The sequence below is a fragment of the Drosophila persimilis genome, unplaced genomic scaffold (genome assembly GCF_003286085.1).
Source record: "Drosophila persimilis strain 14011-0111.01,24,50 unplaced genomic scaffold, DperRS2 tig00000868-arrow-arrow-pilon, whole genome shotgun sequence".
In the NCBI taxonomy this organism is placed as follows: Eukaryota; Metazoa; Arthropoda; class Insecta; order Diptera; family Drosophilidae; genus Drosophila; species Drosophila persimilis.
In genome coordinates, this window is record NW_020825365.1 from 119,569 (window position 1) to 141,904 (window position 22,336).

General features: G+C 41.5%; 1 protein-coding gene across 3 annotated transcripts in view; it reads right to left on the minus strand.

Moving 5' to 3' along the window:
* Nucleotides 1-22,336, minus strand: part of LOC6602725 (myocardin-related transcription factor B) — a 50,964-nt gene that overhangs the window by 22,285 nt on the left and 6,343 nt on the right. Inside the window, exons 1-2 of one of the 3 annotated variants that reach the window (XM_026993661.1) lie at nucleotides 10,995-11,142; nucleotides 10,840-10,925 (exon numbers count right to left, since the gene is read on the minus strand). The exons of 1 other annotated variant lie outside the window; for it this stretch is intronic. In XM_026993661.1, the coding sequence (XP_026849462.1) occupies nucleotides 10,840-10,924 (85 nt within the window). In that variant the 5' untranslated portion in view covers nucleotide 10,925; nucleotides 10,995-11,142. Of the gene's footprint in view, nucleotides 1-2,093; nucleotides 2,110-10,839; nucleotides 10,926-10,994; nucleotides 11,143-22,336 lie in introns of those variants that run through there. One more of the 3 variants, XM_026993663.1, reaches the window with a different exon arrangement.

Consider the following 22,336-nt stretch of genomic DNA (forward strand, 5'->3'; position numbering starts at 1 on the left):
GGGTTAAGTGTATTTTAGGAAGGAAATTAATGGAACTATTCTAGGGAACTACTCTAGGAAGCTGTTGCTTAAACCTTAAATAAGAAGAGCTCTTAAGAAGAAAATACTTATACTTTTAGATAGACTCGTATAATTAGTAGAACTTTGGAAGTTTTTGGTGGGTTTTCGTCTAAGATCGTCTAGCATTAAATTAATTTTGAGGACTGGTTTCTCGACTTCGGATTAACATACATATCTCGGACAGAAAAAGTGTCGGAAAATTGATTTTCTCAAGGGCTCATGCCAGCCACCGGTCCGCCGGCTAAGAATTGTTCGGCTCTACAAAAATATGAAGAAGGATAGACTATTGCTTTGCGTTAGACGAAGCATAAACAGCTCGTTCAATAATCCAAGAAATTCTGTGTGTTTGCGCTTAACAGCAAACTACCGACAAACTACCGGCCCTCGGCCAAGAAAGCCGAATGGTTTTGGACAAGTTTGTCTGGTCGTAAGCCAGTCGGCACCTTTATCCGATGTCGAGAAACCGCCCCTAAATGTTTGAAAGCTACTTAAGTATATAAATACCTTAATAAGAAAAATCTCCTGCATTAATTAACATTGAAAAGCATATTTTACCTTTGGGGTGAGTTCTTTCTGGGAAGCAGTACCCAAAGAATAGGCTTTCATTTTTAATGTTAGAGTCCTATCGCTGCTAATGGGAGATACCTTAAAGAAGCCACACAAAACGAAGCCTTAATTTAAGCCCCTTCTCAATATTCCCCTTTCATTCGGAGATCCCCTAAGTTATTACTAAAATATTACTTGAATATTCTTCAGGCTGCAGCCGTAAGCTCAAGCAAAAGTTTCGTTAGTTGAAAGGGTTTTTGCGAGGGAGGACGGAGGAGAATGGATGGTGGTAGGGTTTCGGAGAATGGAGGTTGAGGTGAAGGTGAAGGAAGGTACCTACCAGACACGAGGAGGAGACACACGCTTACACATTTAATTGCAAAAATGCTTAATTATGCATGAAACATTGCGAATAACCAAAGAGAAACACATACATATACATACATAAAGAGAAAGAGACAGAGAGAGAGAGAGAGACAGAGGCAGATAAATAATTAATGCGAACAGCGAATAACAGAGGCCAGCCAGGGCAAAATGGAGACTTTTCGTGGATCGACTGTGGGACTGTCTCTCTTTCTCTTACTCTCACACGCTTCTCTTTTCTTTCAATCGCTGATGTTACAGCGCGCGTTTATAAAGCAAACAAACAAAGGCGCCACATACACACACATACACACACACCACACGCACTCACACAATATTTTGCGTGCCACCTAATGACGCCTCTATTCATTCCAGACGCACCAAAACACCAAGAGCCAGAGTGAGAGAGAGGGGGGAGAAGAGGTGGAAAAACTGTTGCGCCTAGCCAACATTCGTTTGCAATTTTCACGTCAACATTTTTTCCCCACCCTCAAAAGGCAACAGCAATTTGGCAAAGTCTGCGGTCAAGTTTGTTGTGATATTGAAAACAATCCCGTGCCCAGGTCCAGGTCCGGACTACCCCGACAATGAGGTGAGAATCGATTGGGAGATTTGTTGGCGAAATTCCAGAGCCAAACACTCCCACTCAGAAACACAAAAAAAAAATTTTACCCCCACACATATTTTTTTTTGTTTTTTTTTCTTTTCCTGTTTTGTTTGTATCTTTTTTTTTAATTAGTTAAAGATTTATCTCTGGGTATCCGTTGATTGCCTTCTAAATATGCTGCAGCTTCAGAACGTTATAATCAGCTAAAAGAAACCACTAGAACCTCTAGAGGAATATCCTGTTATCATAACCGTCTTAGGAAATTGCTTTGAATTACAGAGATTCTGGTACTCAAGCATTTTGCCTATTGTAGTGTTTCGATTGTAATTAATTTTCATTACATTTTTATACCCGATAATCAAAGTGAGTATTTGTAAGCTAGAAAAGGACAAAATGTCAAAGCAAAAAAACATAAACCTTTTTTTGGGCCCTTTAGGATTTTTTAATTTTACTGTTTTGTTAAAAAAAAAAAACAGAAGAAATTCGCTGTTTCTATTATTTTTTTCATCATACATACTCTTTTTTGTGTGGAAACCGCTTGCTTCTTCTGCATTAACAACGAATACAACACACTCTTCCTTGCAATCAATCAATCAGAACTTACCTGCAAAAAATAAGGCACAACAAATAAGAAAAATAGTCAGAAATTAGTCAGAAGAAAATCTTGTATGCAGCACACTGTCGCGTGTGTAGCTGTATATAATTGTATCCCCATCTGTGTTTCTGGATATGTCGACTAATTGCGCATACTCCGCATTGGTCAACGCACCTTCCAAGGCTGCCACAGAACGAAGAAAAAATATCTATGGGCGACAGCAGAGGCAGCAGCCGCATATTGCGCTCTAATCATAATTTTATGATCTACAAATTAATTAGCATGCGCTTGAGTGTGATTGCAATTTATTAGACACCAAATTGAGATGAAAATTCATGCGATATTTTCATTCATAAACATTGCAAAACAGCGGTAGGGGGGTGTGTGTAAAGGCAGTGGCAGTGGCAGATGCAGGGTGTGTGGCATAAAACTCACTAAATTTATTAATTGCTAGCAAATATTGCTGAATTGCCGCCGCTGCCTGTGTGTATGTTGGAATTATGTCGTCATGTGTACCGCCGCTGACTCAATACCCACTCCCCTCCCCTCCGCTCCCCTTCCCTTTAAATCGAAAAGTTCAAAGTTGCACAAATCTGTTGAGAACATACAAGTTTTTCGCACGTTCTGCACATCGAGAATGGTAGGGGGGCATGGGTGCACTCTCGTGTTCTGAGGAGGTAGCAATAAACATCCCCCCACCCCACAAAACCGTACGAACTCTGAAGGGGTTGGGCAATAAATAATTGCAAACATTATTGGCCACTCGGCGGCGCATTCTGCCAGAGAGACGCACACACACACACACAAGCCAGCAGAAGATCGGTCGGGATATACGCCGATCTGCCTACCGGACACCGCTGAAAAATTCTCGAGAGGATCATCTACAATCGTCTTTTGGACGCCATTGAGGAAAGGGGAGCACTCTCTGATGCGCAGTATGGCTTTTGAAAGTCCCGCCCAACTGTTGACGCAGTGTCGCTGGTCACGAAAATAGCGAGGAAGGCGATCGAAGGTAAAAGATGGAGATGGGGAGAAAAGGAATACTGTGCAGTAGCAATCCTCGACCTGTGGAACGCGTTTAACACGGCACGCTGGGCAAGGATCATAAGCTGCCAGGAGAACGCTGGACTACCAAATTACCTTGTGAGGGTAATCTCTAGCTACCTCTCAGACGGTACCCAGTCACAGCAGGTGTCCCACAGGGGTCGGTCCTTGGCCCGCTCTTGCGGAACATGATGTATGACGATGTCCTCCGGCTTAGCCTCCCACCAGGATGTAGGCTAGTAGGATTCGCAGACGACCTAGCGTTAGTCGTGGTGGCAAAGTACGTACGGGAAGTGGAGGCGGCCGCGAACAACTCAATCCGGATAGCAGGTGAGTGGCTCAAAAATGCTGGACTTGATCTGGCAGTCCACAAAACGGAGGGTGTTCTGATATCCAGCAGAAAAACCATGGAGTTCATGACAGCGCACTGCGAGTCATATCCGGATTGCAAACGGTCTCCGATGACGCAGCGCTGGTCCTAGCAGGGATGATCCCGGTGGATATACTGGCTAGGTAGATGGGCGCAACGCCTGCCGGCACCCAAGAAGAAAGAACGCGATCGATAGTAACCTGGCAAGAGAGATGGGACACGGTCCGCAATGGGAGGTGGACCCACCGGATGATCCCCAACATCGAGTCGTGGATGGGGCGGAGCAGCGGGGAAGTGAATTATCACCTCACCCAATTCCTGACGGGGCACGAAGGCTACAGAAAGTACCTGCATAGATTTAGGCATGACGACACCCTACAGTGTCCTGAGTGTCCAAATGCCAGCGAGCATGCGGAGCATGTGATGTATTACTGCACAAGGTACAGCTCAAGAACACAATTTGTTCTACCATTAGAGGAGCTGTCATATATGACCGAGTCAGAGAAAAACTGGATGATCTGTGGATGATCCATAATGATCTGAGAAGATGCGAAAGGGAGCGAAGCTTAGCAGAGAGTGCCGAAGTAGGCAACCCATCCCCGCGAAGTAATACTTAGCGGTGATCCCGCGGGGAAGTGAGCCGGGAAGCCCCGGAGGAGTAGTCCAGTTCGTTGACTGGTACGGGCTGGTCACGTCTCTAAGAGATTCTCACCCACCATGAAAAAAAAACACACACATACGCAATCTCTCTTTCACACACACACATGCAACAACATGTATAGAGAAAATAAATGCAACAACAATAAGGCGTTTTCGACCAAAATATTGCATTCCCATAGTTTCGCAATAATTCGACGATGACTCAAGAGACGACGGCGAAAAATTATAGCCATAAAAACTGAAAAGATACAAAAAAAATAAAACAAAATAAAACGAGGGGGAACATTGTGAGTTGCTGCTGCGACCGCAACTCTACATTTATATCCGATACTCAGTCAGTATGACTCTCCTCCGCCAGGCGCCGCAAATAATAAACGACACGACAAAGAGTGCGTGCGAGATAGACAGAAAATGTGTCTGAACATGTCGTCGGGCGCTGCGTAGCCATTGCAAATTGATTTGTTCCTTTTGGCTATAAAAATGTGCCGATCTGATCAAGATTCTTTTAGTTTTCTCGTATCTTCAATATTGTGGATGGCACACATTTTCGTTCTTTGTGGGGGCGGAAGGGGGTGGGGCGATGTTTTGAAATCTACTTTTAACAGTGACATATCACAGAAGTCCGGATTTAATGTCGTTGCTCTAGCTCTTATAGGCTTTGAGCACTAGGCGCTCATAGGGACGGACAGACAGACATGGCTCAATCGACTCGGCTATTGATGCTGATCAAGCATATATGTATATACTTTATGGGGTCGGAAACGCTTTCTGCTGGGTAAGCTTGAGAATCGGGTATTCGCCATATTAGAGGTGGGTGCAGGCATGATGGGGTGGCACTTGGCATAGATCTCTGGGGGCAGGATGATGTACGGCCATTTGACAGTGCGACTACCCACGCCTCTGGTTAGCAGCCCAGCCGCTCTCCCCCCCCCCCCCCCCCCCCCCCCCCCCCCCTCATGTCGTTTCCGGTGTGCTAAACAATTGGCAGGAAATCGCGTCTTGCGTTAATAAGCCGCGCGATTGTCAAGGCCAAAATTGCGGCTGTAATCCAATATTTGCACTGCACAGAGAATTTTTCATTGCAAATGGTTATCTAGCGAATGTTGGGGTCACATATTTTTGACACATTTCGAGATTTTTTCAGCAGCAGCAAATAAAACCTCTTTGACCCTCTACGGAACATGCAACAGTTATATTCTTTAACTTGAACCTAACAGAACAACACTATAGAAATCGGATCTAAAAATACAAAAATTGTTGTGACATCCAAAAATTCACCAAAGGAGGAACATCCTCTAAAGCTTTTGTATTCGTTCAGCAACGCCTTCTTTTATGTTCAATTTTGTTTTGCCTTGAGGCTTCCACCTTTACCACAATTGTTGCAATCTATTCTATTGATCCTGTGGGGTTGCATTACTTAAATGTTTTACAGGAGGCAGCTGCAACAGCAACAGCAGCAGCAGAACCTCTGGCAAATTGTCGACCATTTGTTTGGGTTCAATTCAATGGCAGCCACACCCAGCCGTATACCCTGTACACAAGCTGCTGCTATGCCGTGGGCTGTGCCCGACCGCCATCTGCCACTGCCACTGCCACTGCCGCGTGCCTCCCTCCTTACCATACCGTATGCCCCATGGCAGCCACAACCGCACGTCACCCGCATACACACAGCAGTCGTGACCAATGCAACAGAACAGCAAAAACTGCAGTTTCCGTGCGGGCAGGCAGGCAAACATTTCTTGGCAGCCGTTGTCGTGCGCTTTGGGTCATTTCTGCTGAATTATGTTCGGCATTCGGCCCGTCGCAGGGGGATTTTTTACACCAATTTATATAGCGCCAGAAAACAGCGGCGAAACGTGGAATACCAAATATCGAAATGTGAATGAGAGCCTTGGAATATCGATGTAATCTTAGTTCTGGAAGTCAATTTCTATGGCTCCTCATGCTATATATGTACATATATTTGTATACAAATTAATTAAAAGCTTATTTGATTTATAATTTAAGACAAAATTCTCGTAGTTGGTGGGGAAAAAAGTGACATTTTTCTTTTGTATCTTGCATTTTTCATAAAGAAAATTATGTATGGAAAATAATCATAATTTTCACACTTGAAAGAGCGACACACAAGAAGGCAAGGGGTGGGTTGGGTTTTGTTCCATTATTTCTTAATTAAATTTATTAATTGCACACAACACGAGCTGACGGGGCATATGGACCACAAAAACCATCGCCACCGCTACGAAAAACTCAGCCAAAACCATGAAAGAGAGAGAGTGAGTAAATGAAAAGCCATTTGAATGATTCATTTACGTGCCGAATACTTAATTGTGCCAGCAGGTAAAATGCTCTGCAATGACGCCAGCGAGAGCCAGGCCAATGGACAACCTCATCCTCATCCTCCCAATGAATCACAGCCATCGCTAATCAGAGCTTAACCCCTAAAAGAAAATGGCCAATCAAATGAGCAACAAAGATATACCCTGTACTCCTTTTCTACGTGACTCAAAAATGTATCGACATGAAAGCTCAATGCTCAAGAACTGATAGTGTTCTACGAGTCTAGGTGTTCAACCAGCCAAACGACAACTCTTGTATTGATCATTCTGGCCATAATAATAATACGATCACAAAATCTGCGCATCTCAAAGATATGATCATTCTTCATGATTCTGCGTTTACGGATTTCTTGTATCTTGAAAATTGTGACTGCAGCAGCACCAGCTGTCAAGCCATCATCGTTTTGGATATCTGTCAGGGGGGCTATGCGAATCTCTGGGCATTTGTCAGTCACTCTGTCACCTTTGGCCGCTGCCTCTCTTCCTCCACACAAGCAGGAAAAATTGTGTCATATTCCGACAAAATAAATAATGAATTATTATACCCGATACTCAAAATGAGTATTGGGGTATATTAGATTTGTGGTAAAAGTGGATGTGTGTAACGTCCAGAAGGAATCGTTTCCGACCCTATAAAGTATATATATTCTTGATCAGCATCAATAGCCGAGTCGATTGAGCCCTGTCTGTCTGTCCGTCCGTCCGTCTGTCCGTCTGTCCGTCCCCTTCAGCGCCTAATGCTCAAAGACTATAAGAGCTAGAGCAACGATGTTTTGGATCCAGACTTCTGTAATATGTCACTGCTCCAAAAATATTTCAAAACTTTGCCCCGCCCACTTCCGCCCCCACAAAGGGCGAAAATCTGTGGCATCCACAATTTTAAAGATACGAGAAAACTAAAAACGCAGAATCGTAGAGAATGACCATATCTTTTAGACTGCAGAATCTGAATTCGATCGTATTATTATTATAGCCAGCATCAAGAAAACAATTTCATTTTTTCTCGCCCTGTCTCTCTCTAACACACAGGTAGCATAGGCGGCTTTGCTTAGAGTAAAACATTAGCGCCTAGATCTCAGAGACTATAAAAGCAGAGCAGCCAAATTTGGTATCCACACTCCTAATATATCGGACCGAGACGAGTTTGTTTCAAAATTTCGCCACACCCCCTTCCGCCCCCGCAAAGGATGCAAATCTGGGGATATTCACAAATCTCAGAGACTATTAAAGCTAGAGTAACCAAATCTGGTATCCGCACTTCTGTTAGATCTCACTATAAAACCTTTATCTCAAAATTTCGCCCCACCCCCTTCCGCCCCCACAAAGGACGAAAATCTGTTGCATCCACAATATTGCAGATTTGAGAAAACTAAAAACGCAGAATCATAGATAACGACCATATCTATCAGATTGCTGAATCTGGATCAGATCAGATCATTTTTATGGCCAAAGGAAACAAATCAATTTGCAGTGGCTACGCAGCGCGTGACGTCACGCTCAGACTGATTTTCTGTCTCTCTCGCACGCTCTCTTTGTCGTGTCGTTTAATATTAGCGGCGTCTGCCGGAGGAGAGCCATACTGACTTAGTATCGGGTATAACCGTAGAGTTGCGGTGTCCGCAGCAACTCACAACGTTCCACCTCGTTTTTGGGTATTTCTATGGTTATTTCCGCGCCCAGAGGGGCATTTGGGAAGAGAAAGTAATTAGGTAAAATGAGAAAGGGAGGGAGAGCGGAGGCGTTCCGAGACAGCCTTTCCCGCATGCTTTTTCCATGACGGTTGTCGTATTGAATTCAATTAATTAAATGAGATTTTTGAATGCACCAAAGAAAGAATTTCTCAGTAAAAATAAGCACAAAGTTTTGTTGCATTACATGGCGAGCATTCTCTATGGCTTTCACTAAACTATGTCTATACCCTGTAAAGAATTAAAATTAAGTGCAATTTCAAGTGAAACTAATTGAAAACTTTTCAATTTTTTTGTTTTTAAACTTTTCGAATCAAAATTTTCACATTTCCCTGCCCTTTTTGGTGTTGGTTTTTGAGCGAGTAAATATTTTCATAATTTAAGTTCTTTGATGTAAAAAGTTTAGCTTTCTCTTATGCGCAACGCCGCCACATCATTTTCAACGAGATGGTGCAACAATGTTGATTGTAACACAGAATGTAAAAGCTTAGAGCAGCCTTGTAGATGGGGGGCTATATGCGGCTACAGGGTTTACCTTTAGATTTGTGGTGAAAATGGATGTGTTTAACGTCCAGAAGGAATCGTTTCCGACCCCATAAAGTATATATATTCTTGATCAGCATCAATAGCCGAGTCGATTGAGCCCTGTCTGTCTGTCTGTCTGTTTGTCTGTCTGTCCGTCCGTCGTGTCGTTTTATAGTAGCGGCGTCTGCCGGAGGAGAGCCATACTGACTAAGTATCGGCTATAAATGTAGAGTTTCGGTCGCCGCAGCAACTCACAACGTTTCCCCTCGTTTTTTTAATTGTTTAGTATTTTTAATTTTTTATTTATTTTTGGATTTGTTTTTTCTTTCTTTCCTTTTTATTTTTGTTTCTTTCTTTTTTTTAGTTTTGTGCAATAATCTGTATGATTATTTAACTTGCGCTAAATACTAATATTTAGAAAACATTGGCTGCGGCAATTTGTTTGTTGTGTATTTTTCTTGGCATCGGGCGCGGGCCAATAAGCTTTGCTTTTTGGATATTTTGTGCCTCCATCACTGGCAAAATAATTTGGATCATTGAGATACATAGTTAGACCTTTTTTTTATTGTTATTAATATTCATAACAATAAAAAAAAGGTCTAACTATGTATCTCAATGATCCAAATTATTTTGCCATTTTTGGCATCTGTAGAAAGTATCTGTGTATCTACATATCTATTATTCTTGTGTTATTTATTTGCCTTGGACTTAGGATTTGGAATGAATAATCTTTGGGAAGGATAATCCTCAAGTAGAGGTCAAAGAAGTAAATCAACAGAAATCATTCCAAAATGTCTCATTTGTCGGCTGGTGTCTTCTATGGATATCCTTGACGGAGAAAACAACACATACCCAGGGTCGGGCGCTGCGTAGCCACTGCAAATTGATATTTTACTTTTGGCTATAAAAATGATCCGATCTGATCCAGATTCGGCAGTCTGGTAGTCTCTTATAGTCTCTGAGATCTAGGCGCTCACTTTTTTTGGCAAAGCCGATCGTGAAACGTGTGTGTTAGAGCGAGACAGAGCGAGAAAAAAATGAAATTGTTTTCTTCACTCTGGCTATAACAATGATACGCTCTGGTTCAGTTTCTGCAGATTCTGATTCTAGAAGATATTGTCATTCTCTTCGATTTTGCGTTTTTGGTTTTCTCATATCTTTAAAATTGTGGATGCCACAGATTTTCGTCCTTTGTGGGGGTAGAAGGGGCCGGCCGATGCTCTAGCTTTTGTAGTCTTTGAACACTAGGCGCTGATAGGGACGGACAGACAGACAATCGACTCGGCTATTGATGCTGATCAAGAATATATATACTTTATGGGCCGGAAACGCTTCCTTCTGGACGTTACACACATCCATGTTCACCACAAATCTAATATACCCCTATACTCATTTTGAGTATCGGGTATAAAAAAACCAAGAAACCAACAAAACATTTTGATATTTCTGCAAAAGTACCGGCCGGCAACGCAACCGAAGCTAAAAATACTATTAGTGGGAGAAAAACTCAGCCATACTACACGAAAAAAAACAAACCGAAAAGAAATACAAAAACATCAAAAACTAAATACTTAACGCCGACTGAGTCGTTGAGGGAAGAACATTTGTGCAAACAGCGATTAAAAAATTGTGTGGGTTTGCTTTTTTTAATAATAAAAATAAACTAGAACTACAAAAAAAACGAGGGGAACGCTGTGAGTTTCTGCGGCGACCGCAACTCTACATTTATACCCGATACATAGTCAGTATGACCCTCCCCCGGCAGACGGCGATAGCATTAAACGAAAAAGAGTGCGTGCGACAGAAAATGGTACTGAAAATGATCTAACTTTAGAGAAAATATGCCACATGTGCCACATTTGATCAATGTACGAACATTGTCATCTTACATCTATTGTGCATCCTTTACAGCATAATAACTGCTGTATCATTTTTATTTCCATTTCAATAGCTTCTTTCCCTAAGAGCAAAGAACTATTTTCAACAATAACTAGTATAAGACTATTCGGTATTATCTCTCCGACGAGGGATGGACTACGTACTGCAACGACTGGAGGACAGTTTTTGGAGGTTTCGGGATATTGGTGATCCATTCAGGTAGAAGTTTCCATACCATCGCAACCCCATTCTGGAGAAGTCCAAAATTTATGAAATATCAGGGTAGCGGCTTTTTTTTGTCGCTGTGTGTGATACATACATATGTTGAGATATGAAGCGATTTTCCTCGAGTCTTTCGTAGTAGATTGAAGGCCAGAGGATTCGCAGACGAAGCAACGCCGAAGTAGTATCCGCCCCATAAACAAAGTACTTCTTTCCTTCAGAAATCCAGTATTTTTTTGGCCAGCTTGTATTTTCTTTGTTTACACATTTTTCAGACGCTCGCCATTAAATCAGCTAATTTCCTATCAAGCTGCAAAACAGAGATCCATTTAAAGAGCCATCCAAATGCAAAAATTATAAACACAGCATGGAATAAATATCTCAATTAAGGCAAAGCGAATGCGAAAAATGTCTAAAGATTTCATAAATAAAGAAAAGTAAAGCGACGAAAAATTAAATGAAAATGTCGCCAGAGAGACAGAGACAGAGGCGAAGGAAAGAAATGAGATCACAGGAGACAGGAGTCGTAGACCATAGTAGCCTCTACGCGACACATGAGGCACAAAATAAGAGCATGAAACATATGTGAATGAAAAGACAACCGACAAAAGACAGACCAGACAGACAGACAGATAAGACAGTCCGTCATTTGATAAATTTTCATATGGAATGATTTTAATTAAGAACCTGTAAATCTGCAACGAAATAAACATATCTAGAATTTCCATTTCGGACCGAGTCATAAAGTTGTCAAGCAGCGCCCCCGAATATGTCTCCAATATTGCGCATAATTATGATGGATGTGCCGTGCGCGACATTAGTCAATTGATGGGTTGTCCCCTCTCTCTCTTTCTCTCTCTCCCTCTGGCTGGATGGTTTGTTACCTTCGCCTTTGTTCTGCCTGCCCCATGCCCCATGGGCATTAATCATTTTTTTGCTTGTATTTTGCGGCAAAACTCTGCGCTGTACTGCAAAGTCTCACCCATACAATATTGTCTATTTCATTTGAAATTTATTAGCATTTAATTTATGTGCGATGTGCATTGAATAAGCTATGAGTCGCGACAAACATTTATTTTGCATTTTTAAAGGGAATATCCATCATTTCCAAAGATATGACGACAACAAATTTAAACACAATAATATCAAGGAATTTTAAAAGATTTCTTTGAGTTCCATTCCTAAAAATCGATTCAAAAATTTCCCGTTGCTCTCCACCACCCACTAAAAATGTTCTATAAAGACCGAGTATATATAGGATATTCTATAGTATGTGTATTATAGTATAGTATGTGCCACCTCAGAGGTAAAAACTTTGCCAGAGAGGCATATCGAACATACTCTTAAATATAGAGTGAAAGAAATGAAAAGAAAAGCGAGGAAAAGCCAAAAGAAAAAGTAAAATGGGGACGCCATAGAAAATCTTTGTCCAAAAATAGATGAATGCTTGAACGCATTTAAGTTGACTTTTTCGTCGTCCGTTCCCGGTGAAAAAGTTGGTTACAAAAGTTTATTGAGGCATTCCCTCTCGTAAGCTGATTTGTTGTCCAGCTGTCACTTTCTGGTCCCTCACCGCTCTGCGGGCCTACCTTCACTCCACTCCATCCATCCATCCGATTGTCGTCCAGTCATTCACATTGCACAAGGGCAAGCGGCAACAGTTGTCAGCTGCTTCTCTGCCTCCAAATATTTACATGGAATGTGTGGCAAAAGTTGTTCACCTCCCACTCCCATTCCATCTCACTCCCTCTGTGTGTGAGATTGGAAAATTTTCCACACCGGACGGCGTAAATCAAAAGATGGACTGCATTTCGCTTTGAAGCATCGACACAGAAAAAAACCCCGTCAAAGGTATTTTGACAACAGACTGACTCTTTTTATACCCGATACTTAAAATGAGTATAGGGGTATATTAGATTTTTGGTGTAAATGGATGTGTGTAACGTCCAGAAGGAAGCGTTTCTGACCCCATAGAGTATATATATTCTTGATCAGCATCAATAGCCGAGTCGATTGAGCCATGTCTGTCTGTCCGTCCGTCCCTATGAGCGCCTAGTGCTCAGAGACTATAAGAGCTAGAGCAACCAAATTTGTTATCCACACTCCTGTGATATCGAACCTCCGCAAGTGTACTTCAAAAATTGGCCGCACCCCTTTCCGCCCCCGCAAAGGACGAAAATGTGTGGCATCCACAGATCTCAGAGCAACAAAATTTGGTATCCGCACTCCTGTTAGAGCTCACGGTTACATGTGTGTTTCAAAATTGTCGCTAAACGTAGCCATTCTGACTATGTATCGGGTATAAATATAGAGTTGCGGTCGCCGCAGCAACTCACAACGCTCCCCCTCGTTTTGTCACAAGAACCACGGCAAACCAGGAAATTTTTGCTTTGGCTTTGGGATGTTTCTTCCCTTTTTAAACACGTTATCTTTAAATTTGGTACCCTATCAAACAAATTTGAAATAAATTTAAGCACTTTATGGCCTTCAGGCGCTCTGATCTCCTCTGCTGGTTCTTTTGACTTTATTTTTTTGGTTTGTTTTTGGTTGAAGTTATTAACATGTACCGGTGCCGCCGCCACCGGCCTGACAATTGACAATCCCCGCCCTCTCTCTTTCTCTATTTCTCTCTCGCTCTCTCGTTCTCTCTCTCTCCTCTAAAGAAGCTTATCCTCGCCAACGCTTCCTTGCTTTGTCTTTTGTTTTTCAGCATAAAATGCCAGCGGGCATTTAGCGCAGTCAGCATTCTGAACGCGTTCTTTTTTATCAAACGTTAACAAATATGTTGACAACATGTTGCCCGACTGATTGTTAAAGTCAGTCAGTCCCCAGTCTCCCTTCCTCCCTTTCTCCCTTCCTCAGGCTGGCTGCTCTCTTGTCACAGTTACAGTTGAACAAATCGATTGATTGATTTCTCAGGTGTGTTCTCGACTGCGCTGACGATGACAACGACAATTCCGGGCAAAGTTTGATGGCAACACCAATACCAATACCACCACCACCAGCACTAGCAGCAGCAGCGGCAGCAGAGATAGAGCAAGAGAGAGATGAGAATTTAGTGGAATTCAAGCTAAAAAAAAAACAAAAGCTCATGCTATTCCCATTTTCTCTCATTCGAATATAAGTATATGTAGTAAGATTATTGTTAAAATAATTAAAAGTAAGGTTTAGTATAATATTAGTAGAAACTATGAAAATGGAATTTAAATTAAGTTATGCCCTGAATTTAAGCAGTATGTATAGTATTCCGATGATACGATTACAATTGTATCTTTAGATTAAGCACCCCTTACCGAGTACCCTTTTCCACTATGATATACTACACGAATATGTAGCTATGTAAGTACTACGTACTATGTAGCTGTATTTTCATCTAACGAAACGAATCGATTTAGTTGTCCCTAGCATCCCAGCATATAAAATCACATTCCAATCCTCAGCCAAATATTCTTCCACTTCATTTGGCGGGTTTTTTTTCGCTTTCAATTGCCATCACTTTTGTGACTTTGGGGAAGGGGGCTACAACGTTTAGTTTTGTGTAACGCCATTTTATTTTTATGAGCTCTGCATGTGATACAGATACGTTCCCTGCATCTGTGTGTGCGGTTATGTAAGAGTAGTCGTCTGTGCATGGGACGGGGAGCATGGCATTGGTAGAGAGGGTGTGTAGTTGTTCGCCTGTTGAAGGCGCCCGCTTAACAGCGGTTTCATTGAAACGCTGATTGTTGAAGCGTGGCAAATATTTGTCTGTTTGTACATATGTGCGTGAGTGTGTTTTCAAGCCATAAAATGCATTCGCTGGACTGACTCATAGAGAGAGACAGAGAGATATCCAAAGAGGAATGAGAAAAATCCAGAACCTATTTTCGAGACATCTCTGATCCACTCCACTCCACTCCCATCCGATCCGATCCGAATCTGTTCTGATCCGATCAAATGCGTTTTAGGTCTGCGGTCATCCACAAATAGGTAATGTCAAAAACAGAAAAAAGGACTTTGCGGCCTGCCCTGTAAATTAATTACAGTCGAAAGCCAAACACACAAAAACAACAACAAAATAATTTTTCAACCACACAAAAAAGAGGGAAGAATGTAAATGAAAATGGGAAGGATTGGGAAAACCAGAGAAGGAAAATAAGTCACAGGGTGAATAATAAAAACAGCAAATAAAATTCTCGTCTGACGTTTGAGTTTTTCTGCATTTTTTAATGCAGACAAAAAGCAAAGAAAATAAAGTCGAAAATTATCCAACTGCGCACACACACACACACAAGTCCTAAATAAACACGAACAAAAACCAAAACTACAAGGGATATGGAACCAAAGTACTACTCTTCCCCGCTCGCTCGCTCTCTCTCTCTCTCTTACTCTCTCTCTCACTGTCTCTCTCTCTCTCTCCTCCCCACTCTGTATAAGCGGACAAGTTAAGTTTCGAAATTATTCGGGCAGGCCCATGGCAGGGGAAATGCATTAGAATCGGCGTTTCATGCAACGACAACGACAGCGAAAACGACTGCAACGGCAACGAAGACGGCGTCGACAAGATGCGTGCCAAGTTATTTGCATTGGTCTGTATCTGTATCTTTTTTTTTAGTGTGTGTCCGTGTGTCCATGTCCGTGCTATTTGCGCTTTATTTGGTCTAAAAAAGCGAAAGCATATTGCATTCTGCATCCCTCTGTGTAGCTCAACATGGGGCTGCAACAATGCTTAGGAGGAACGGTGATGGTGCCACACGGATTTCGACTGCTGCCACTGCCACAGCGACTGACAGTTGGCTCGTGTCGATAAAATGTTGCTTCTGCTGCTGCCGCTGCTGCTGCTGTTGCTTTGTCGCCGCCTGGCCTGGCCCCGGCTTCGGTGGCTTAAGTGGCAGAGCGCGTTGGGCCAAATCTATTTTTATGTTGCCGCCGGACGTTGCAGATGCCTCGCGTCTCTCTCTCCCTCATTCTTCCTTTCTTTAAAAATGTGTGCAGCATAAATTCAAACAACACAACAAGATAGAAAAAAATATAGTCTTTAAACTAAAAACATAAACATTAAGCGAAAGAAAATATGTTTCCCAGTTACGAGGATTGCATACTCTAGCCACATAAATAATTAGTAGGGATTAATGAGATATTTCTGTTTTAAAAAAGTAAATAAATATATTTTAAAGGAGATCAATTTTTGGTATTTTGTGGAGGCCATTCAATTTTTGAATTCACACTATAGAAAAAAGAAATTCCAAATTCCATGCATATAATATATAATATAATAAATATAATATATAATAAACATATGTGTATAGTAGTGGCCAAATAGATGGTATTTATAGTCGTTACGAGCCCTGATGAGAGCGACACTCGTTGTTATTGTTTTTTTTCGGAGAGAGCAGTACAATGAAGGATAGCAAGTACGCAGCAAAGCAAAAGCCCGTTGGTTATTCGCATCGCATTGTTGCTCAAGCTTACTGCAAATGTCTTGCACTTGCTAAGAGCGAAGCCCGAGAGCAACGAGTGTCGGTCCTCTCAGTCGAGTGTTTCGATTTATTGTTTTTCCTGCTGAGAGAGCGACCGCAAGCCATTTCTGGGAGACAGCAATTGCGAGAGAGCGTATCATGGCATGCTAGAAGAAAAGCTCCAAGCTCAAATGAAGATCAGGAGATGAGATAATTGCAAAGTCACTGCCCCTTCAGACCATCACGGACCAATTGCTGAATACCGTGTCTTCCCCCGTCGAACTAAAGGTGGATTTTTAACGCAGTTTATGTTCTTTATTGCGATGTTATTCTTTGGACTGCATCCTGTTAATGGCCATACCTGCAAATTTTTGAGAAACTTTTGCACTTTACAGCAATCTCTTTTCCGGATAGAAATGAGAGCGAGGCCGAGAAGTACGACTGCCCACCAGTAGACAGTTTAAAATGAAATTACTCACATCATTTCTACGCAAAAACCACGAAACAAGAAAAAAATTTAAATAAAACAAGACCCACAGAGATAGGGATGGGAGAGACTCTGTTATGAATACCATCACACGCACCGCTAGAAGGAGACCTGTAGAAATATTTAATCCAAATGCAAAAACTTTTTCCCTAGTACATGTCTCAACTCACGCCACCCACCTCCTCCCCACTATCGTATTATGTTTTATGCTCTTCTCTCTTGCTCTCTCTCTCTCTCTGTCTCTCTCGTTCCCATGTTTTGTTTGTTTTTTGTTTGTTGTTGCTGTCCGCCCGTTCGCCAGTACAATATTTGTCCTTCATTTGAAAGTCAAATGCGTATGGAGACGCAGCACCAGCAGAGAAATCTGTTGCTGGCGACAGAATCGACAGAATAGAATAGAACAAAAAGCCCTGGCGGCCTGGGATTCTTAGCCACTGCTTGAGACAGACACGGAGACGTAGATGAAGACCAAAGGGAAGACAAAAAAATTATTCGATAGAAAAGCCAGAGAGAATGAAACAACTGAGAAAAACAACAAACCAAAAGAATGTATGAAAAAACATAACATAAATTCTAAAAAGGCTGACAAGCATACCATAAAAAAGAGCACCACCAACAACAACCAACGAAACATTGATATAAAAACTATGCGATGAACAGGAAAATTGGGTTAAAAATAAATACATACATATATATGGCCCATTGAAATTTATGGCTATGATGTGTCGTCCATTCGCTGGATTTCCTAGACATTTCGGGGCAATTAGCCAGTGTTTACAGAGCCGAAGAGGAATATTCGGAAACCTCCTTTCGAAGGGTTCCTGAAACCAACTGGAATTTTACATTTCACTCAAAAGGGTAAGACAAGATATTTTGCTGTAATTTTATGCGATATTTCAAGCATTGCCAATACAAATTCATCTTTAAATATCATATCATATAGTATATTATGTTCCAATCAACTTTCTTGGCTAATTTTATTCGACTTTTGCATTATTATAAAAATTATTTTCAGGCACCCTTTTCAGCGATTTTTAGAACAAAGCAATTCCGCCCATCCACTTCTTTACCAAAAAGTTATTCTAAAAAGCTTCCAACTTTCAGGAACCCTTTTTTCGGTTTTAGTAGGAAAAGAGGTATTTTTTGGTTCTAAATTAGTTTACCCAGTATTTTTAAAAGATTTATCAAGCACTTTCCGCAGTAATTTTTGTTCATATGTATTCAAATTTAATCAAAAATATCTTTCAAATTTATCCGAATTTATGTTTGAGCATTCTGCAAGGGGCCGAAAGTGGCATGGTTTGTTCATGTTTGAGCAATGATCAATATCCAAAAGTTTTCCAAATACCGTTTTTACTAGCAAAAAAAAAAACAACATTTTAATCGATTACTAATGGACGACAGACAGGCTGCAATGCCTACCAAATATTTAAGTTAACAATAGTACAAGAACAAAAAAAATCCCAAAAGCATAAACATAAACAAAACGGGAAGTCGAATGGGAAATGCGCAACTGGAAAACCAATAAAAAAGTCAGATATCCAACAACAAAAAACATATCCCCAAAACAGAAGCCGAAAGCGGACCAACCAATTTATGCAAATCAACAAATTTTCACTAATTGTAAAGGAAAAACTAAAGAGGCAGCCCGTGAATTCTGGGGCGAAGGTTATTGGCCATGCCGAATGCCCCTTGCCCCATCAATTAGGTTTCGTTGGGGTGTGCCAGAAATCATCATCATCATCACTGGAGCATGGGGCCTCCGAGAAAGAAATCTTTATCGATAATGGGGCATTAGCATGTGATTCAGATGAAAAGTGTTAATTACCATTTGATTGTTTCATATTCATTCCCAAAAAAAAATATGAAAACGGGGGGAAACGTTGCGATTCGCTGCTACGGAAGCGACTCTACATACATACATACATGCCCGAAACTCAGTCAGTATGACTTCTCTCCGCCAGAGGGAGTACACATTGTACTACGAAGAGTGTGTGTGAGAAAGCGAGAGTGAATGAGTAAGCGTAGCCACCTCTTGCTATAATAATAATCCGATCTGATCCAGATCCGTAGTCTAGAGAAAATGGTCATTCTCTAAGATTCTGGATGCCATTTTTAAAACGAACTGGATTCAGTGTATTATCACAGGAGTCACAAGAATACATATATTTGATGAGGTCGGAAACGCTTCCTTCTGGGCGTTACACATATTCATTTTCCCCACAAATCTAATATACCCCTATACTCATTTTGAGCATGCGGTATAAGAAACCAAAGGCAACACCGAAATGGAAAAGTATTTTTTTTTTTTAATTTAGGGAAAAATATTGGGGTATGTCTGGGCTTACATTTTCATTATAGTTGGATGTCTCTGAGACCATTCTGTGGCACATTCTGTGCACCGAATTAGGACACAGCTAATGGCAAAATATTACCCCAAAATGTCAATGAACTGAAGTGTCTGACTGCATGTGTTCTTTCGATATAGATATAGATATAGGAGGGGAATGGCATAGAATCGAACCTCACCATTCGCTTCTTCTCCTTCCCTTTTTTTTGGGCGCAAAGTTCAATGTTCGCGAGGAAATCTGCTCAAGAAACAGAAGTCCAATTGGGTGGCAAATACGTTTTGAAAAAGTACATAAATGATAAGGAAAGTGCTACGAAAAAGGTGCGCGCTCCTGTGGGAAATATCCTTCACCAAAATGGTTGGACCTTCCTTCAGCATTGCCTTAAATTTTGAAAGATATTCTCTGCACCTTATTTTATTTACAACTCGACTCCCCTGAGTGCCAAGAGCACAGCTTAAAGTTCGTTAACACTTTCCGCAAAAAAAAAAAAAAAAAAAAAAACTCCTTCACGGTAGCTGGAGCCGTACATCCGATTACGTTTACGCCTAGTTGGCAGGGGCTTTTTGGCCAACAGCCAAAGCCGACGCCTCTTGATGCGTTTTTAAGTTGAACCTGGCTCTGAAAATGGCTATGGCTCTAGAGCTTGTGAGTGCCACAAAAACTTTTCCATTACTCGTCTCGTGTACGAGGCACACAGAATTCTCTGGGTTGGCATTCTGGGTGATGCTTTTGGGTCAAGTCGACATTAAAATAGTTTAGGGATTTGTATTTATGTTGATTGCATTGTTGCCAGAGAGCCAAGCCCATCTGGCATGAGTGTGTGTGAAATAGAGATTTTCCTATGCCCCGCTGTAAAATGCAATTTCATTCACTGACAGATGTAAAAAGTCAACAAAAATCGAAATCTCAAGGGAGTCAGACAGGGGCATTCAAATAAAGATGTGTTTGTGTGGCATGCACCTGTTTCAACTTCAAACTTTTTGCAAAGAGCCAGCTCTATTTTTATAGCCAGACGCCACACAGTTCTGCCTTTTGGTGTCCTCCCCGTCCCCACCCCCGCACCACTGTGTTATTGCCATATCTTTTTATACCCGTTACTCAAAATGAGTATAGCGGTATATTAGATTTGTGGTGAAAGGTGATGTGTGTATCGTCCAGAAGGAAGCATTTTCGCCCCGCCGGGTATCGGGTATAAATGTGGAGTTGCGGTTGCAGCAGCAACTCACAACGTTCCCCCTCGTTTTTTCTATGACCCACACTGACAATTTTTATGTTTATAAATACATATATGCAACAGCAGGGAACAGCATTGAAAAGCAGGGCGAACTCCGCCAAAACAGCTGTTTTTTTTCTTGTTCAGCGGAAATTTAGTTATCCTCAAAAGACAAAAATATTAAAATTTCGGATTAATCGAATAAATTAAAGAATAACAGATTATAGTAAAAATCGATTGTGCTACTCGAAAAGACATTTTTTTTTGTATTAAATGTAAATTAGATTAGAAAAAAACCAACAATATATAAGTATCTTTCCAGCTGTTTATGAAATTATTCCGTTGGTTTCCATTCATAAAACTATAGGAACACAGGAACTATTCTTTTGTGGTTAAAACTTGATGATATCCAAAAAATATCGTACCAATACTTTACAAAAAGAGGCCTTGTAGTTTTTGGATTTTTATTTCCCATTTCTAGAAGTCCCTCTTCGTCTTACCAATTAAGCAAAAGTGACTATGTGAGCCAGCTCCGATCTTCAGTTCCCTCCCTATCTAGTTCCGCATAGTTCTGGTTCTGCGAGCTAGAACTATCGGACGATAGCTTGTATCGATACTTATTCGGATAGTTACGATATTTCATAAAAGGTTCATAGTTAATACAACACTAATAATCATGAGCTAGCAGCAAGGTTAATACAAGTGTAGGGTTACAACCTAACAGAATAACCCAACCCCAAAAAAACGAAAGAAGATGCCACTGATTCCTCGATGATTTGACAAAAATTGTACGTAGAACAGCGACAGATTTTGGCTCTGACTAATTAGTTACTCGCATCCACACAGCCACAGATTCCCATTCCTTTTTTTTTCGATATTTTGTGGATCCTTTCTGGAAGAGTCTCATCGTCTGTCTGCAGTGGGGTATCGGGGTATCGGGGATACTCCTCCGCCTCTCCGTTTTGCCATTTGTGTCTCTATCTTTTGTATCTGTGATATATCGGGAGACGCATTTTAAATACAATGGACCACAGAGACTCTTCTCTAGTGACATGCCATGGTCACATTTTTGTGCATTTGTCAAAGTGAAAATAAATCACAAAAACGCCAAACAAACGCAGAACAAAACAAAAAAAAAACAAAAGACAAAAAACAAAAAACCAAAAACGCAAAAACGCAATGCAAATGACAAAAATCTTTAGCTCAGGTATAGCCATCTCTTTTGCACTTTTTTTTGGCAACTGCTCTCCACTCGAAGGGGGTACAGGGGTGTACCGGGAGGGGCCTTTGTTTAGAAAGGCCAACAGAGCGCAGCGCGCAAAATGTTTTATGCACTCGAAAGCCATCGGGGAATCTGACACAGTTTTCTTCTCAAGCAGATCCACCCAGAGGAAAGCGAGAGAGCGAGAGAGAGAGAGAGATAGAAGCATGCCACATGCCACGCCCACAGTCCAATAGCGGATTAGGCCATTTCAGCCCCAATTTCGTTGACAGCAATAGCAGCGGCAGGCTAAAAAACCCATATGGAATGCAAATTTCATGCCACATTTAAAATGGCCAAAACGCAATGTTTTGTAATTTATCAACGCCCGCCCCCGCTCAACACAAAAAGAAAAGGTAGAGTTGTGAGGGGAGGGGAGGGGGGCACAGGCGTGTGGCTAGCAGCTCAACAGCTACAGCTGTGTGGCAGGCAGAAGAGGCACAACAGCAACCACGCAATGCCGCAACGATGTTGCAATTGCAACGGCAAATGCAAAATGCAAAATGCAGACATTTCTTGACACTTCTCTAAATAGTTTTCCGTGCGACGCGCAACGGGGCAGAGGCAGTGGTAGGGGGTATAGGGGTACAGGGGTATCCACGCATACGGTCACTCGAGTGCCAAAATGTCCCCGCACGCCATTAAAAATGTTGCGAAAATTACACAGCAAACTGAAAGGTGTTCTAATG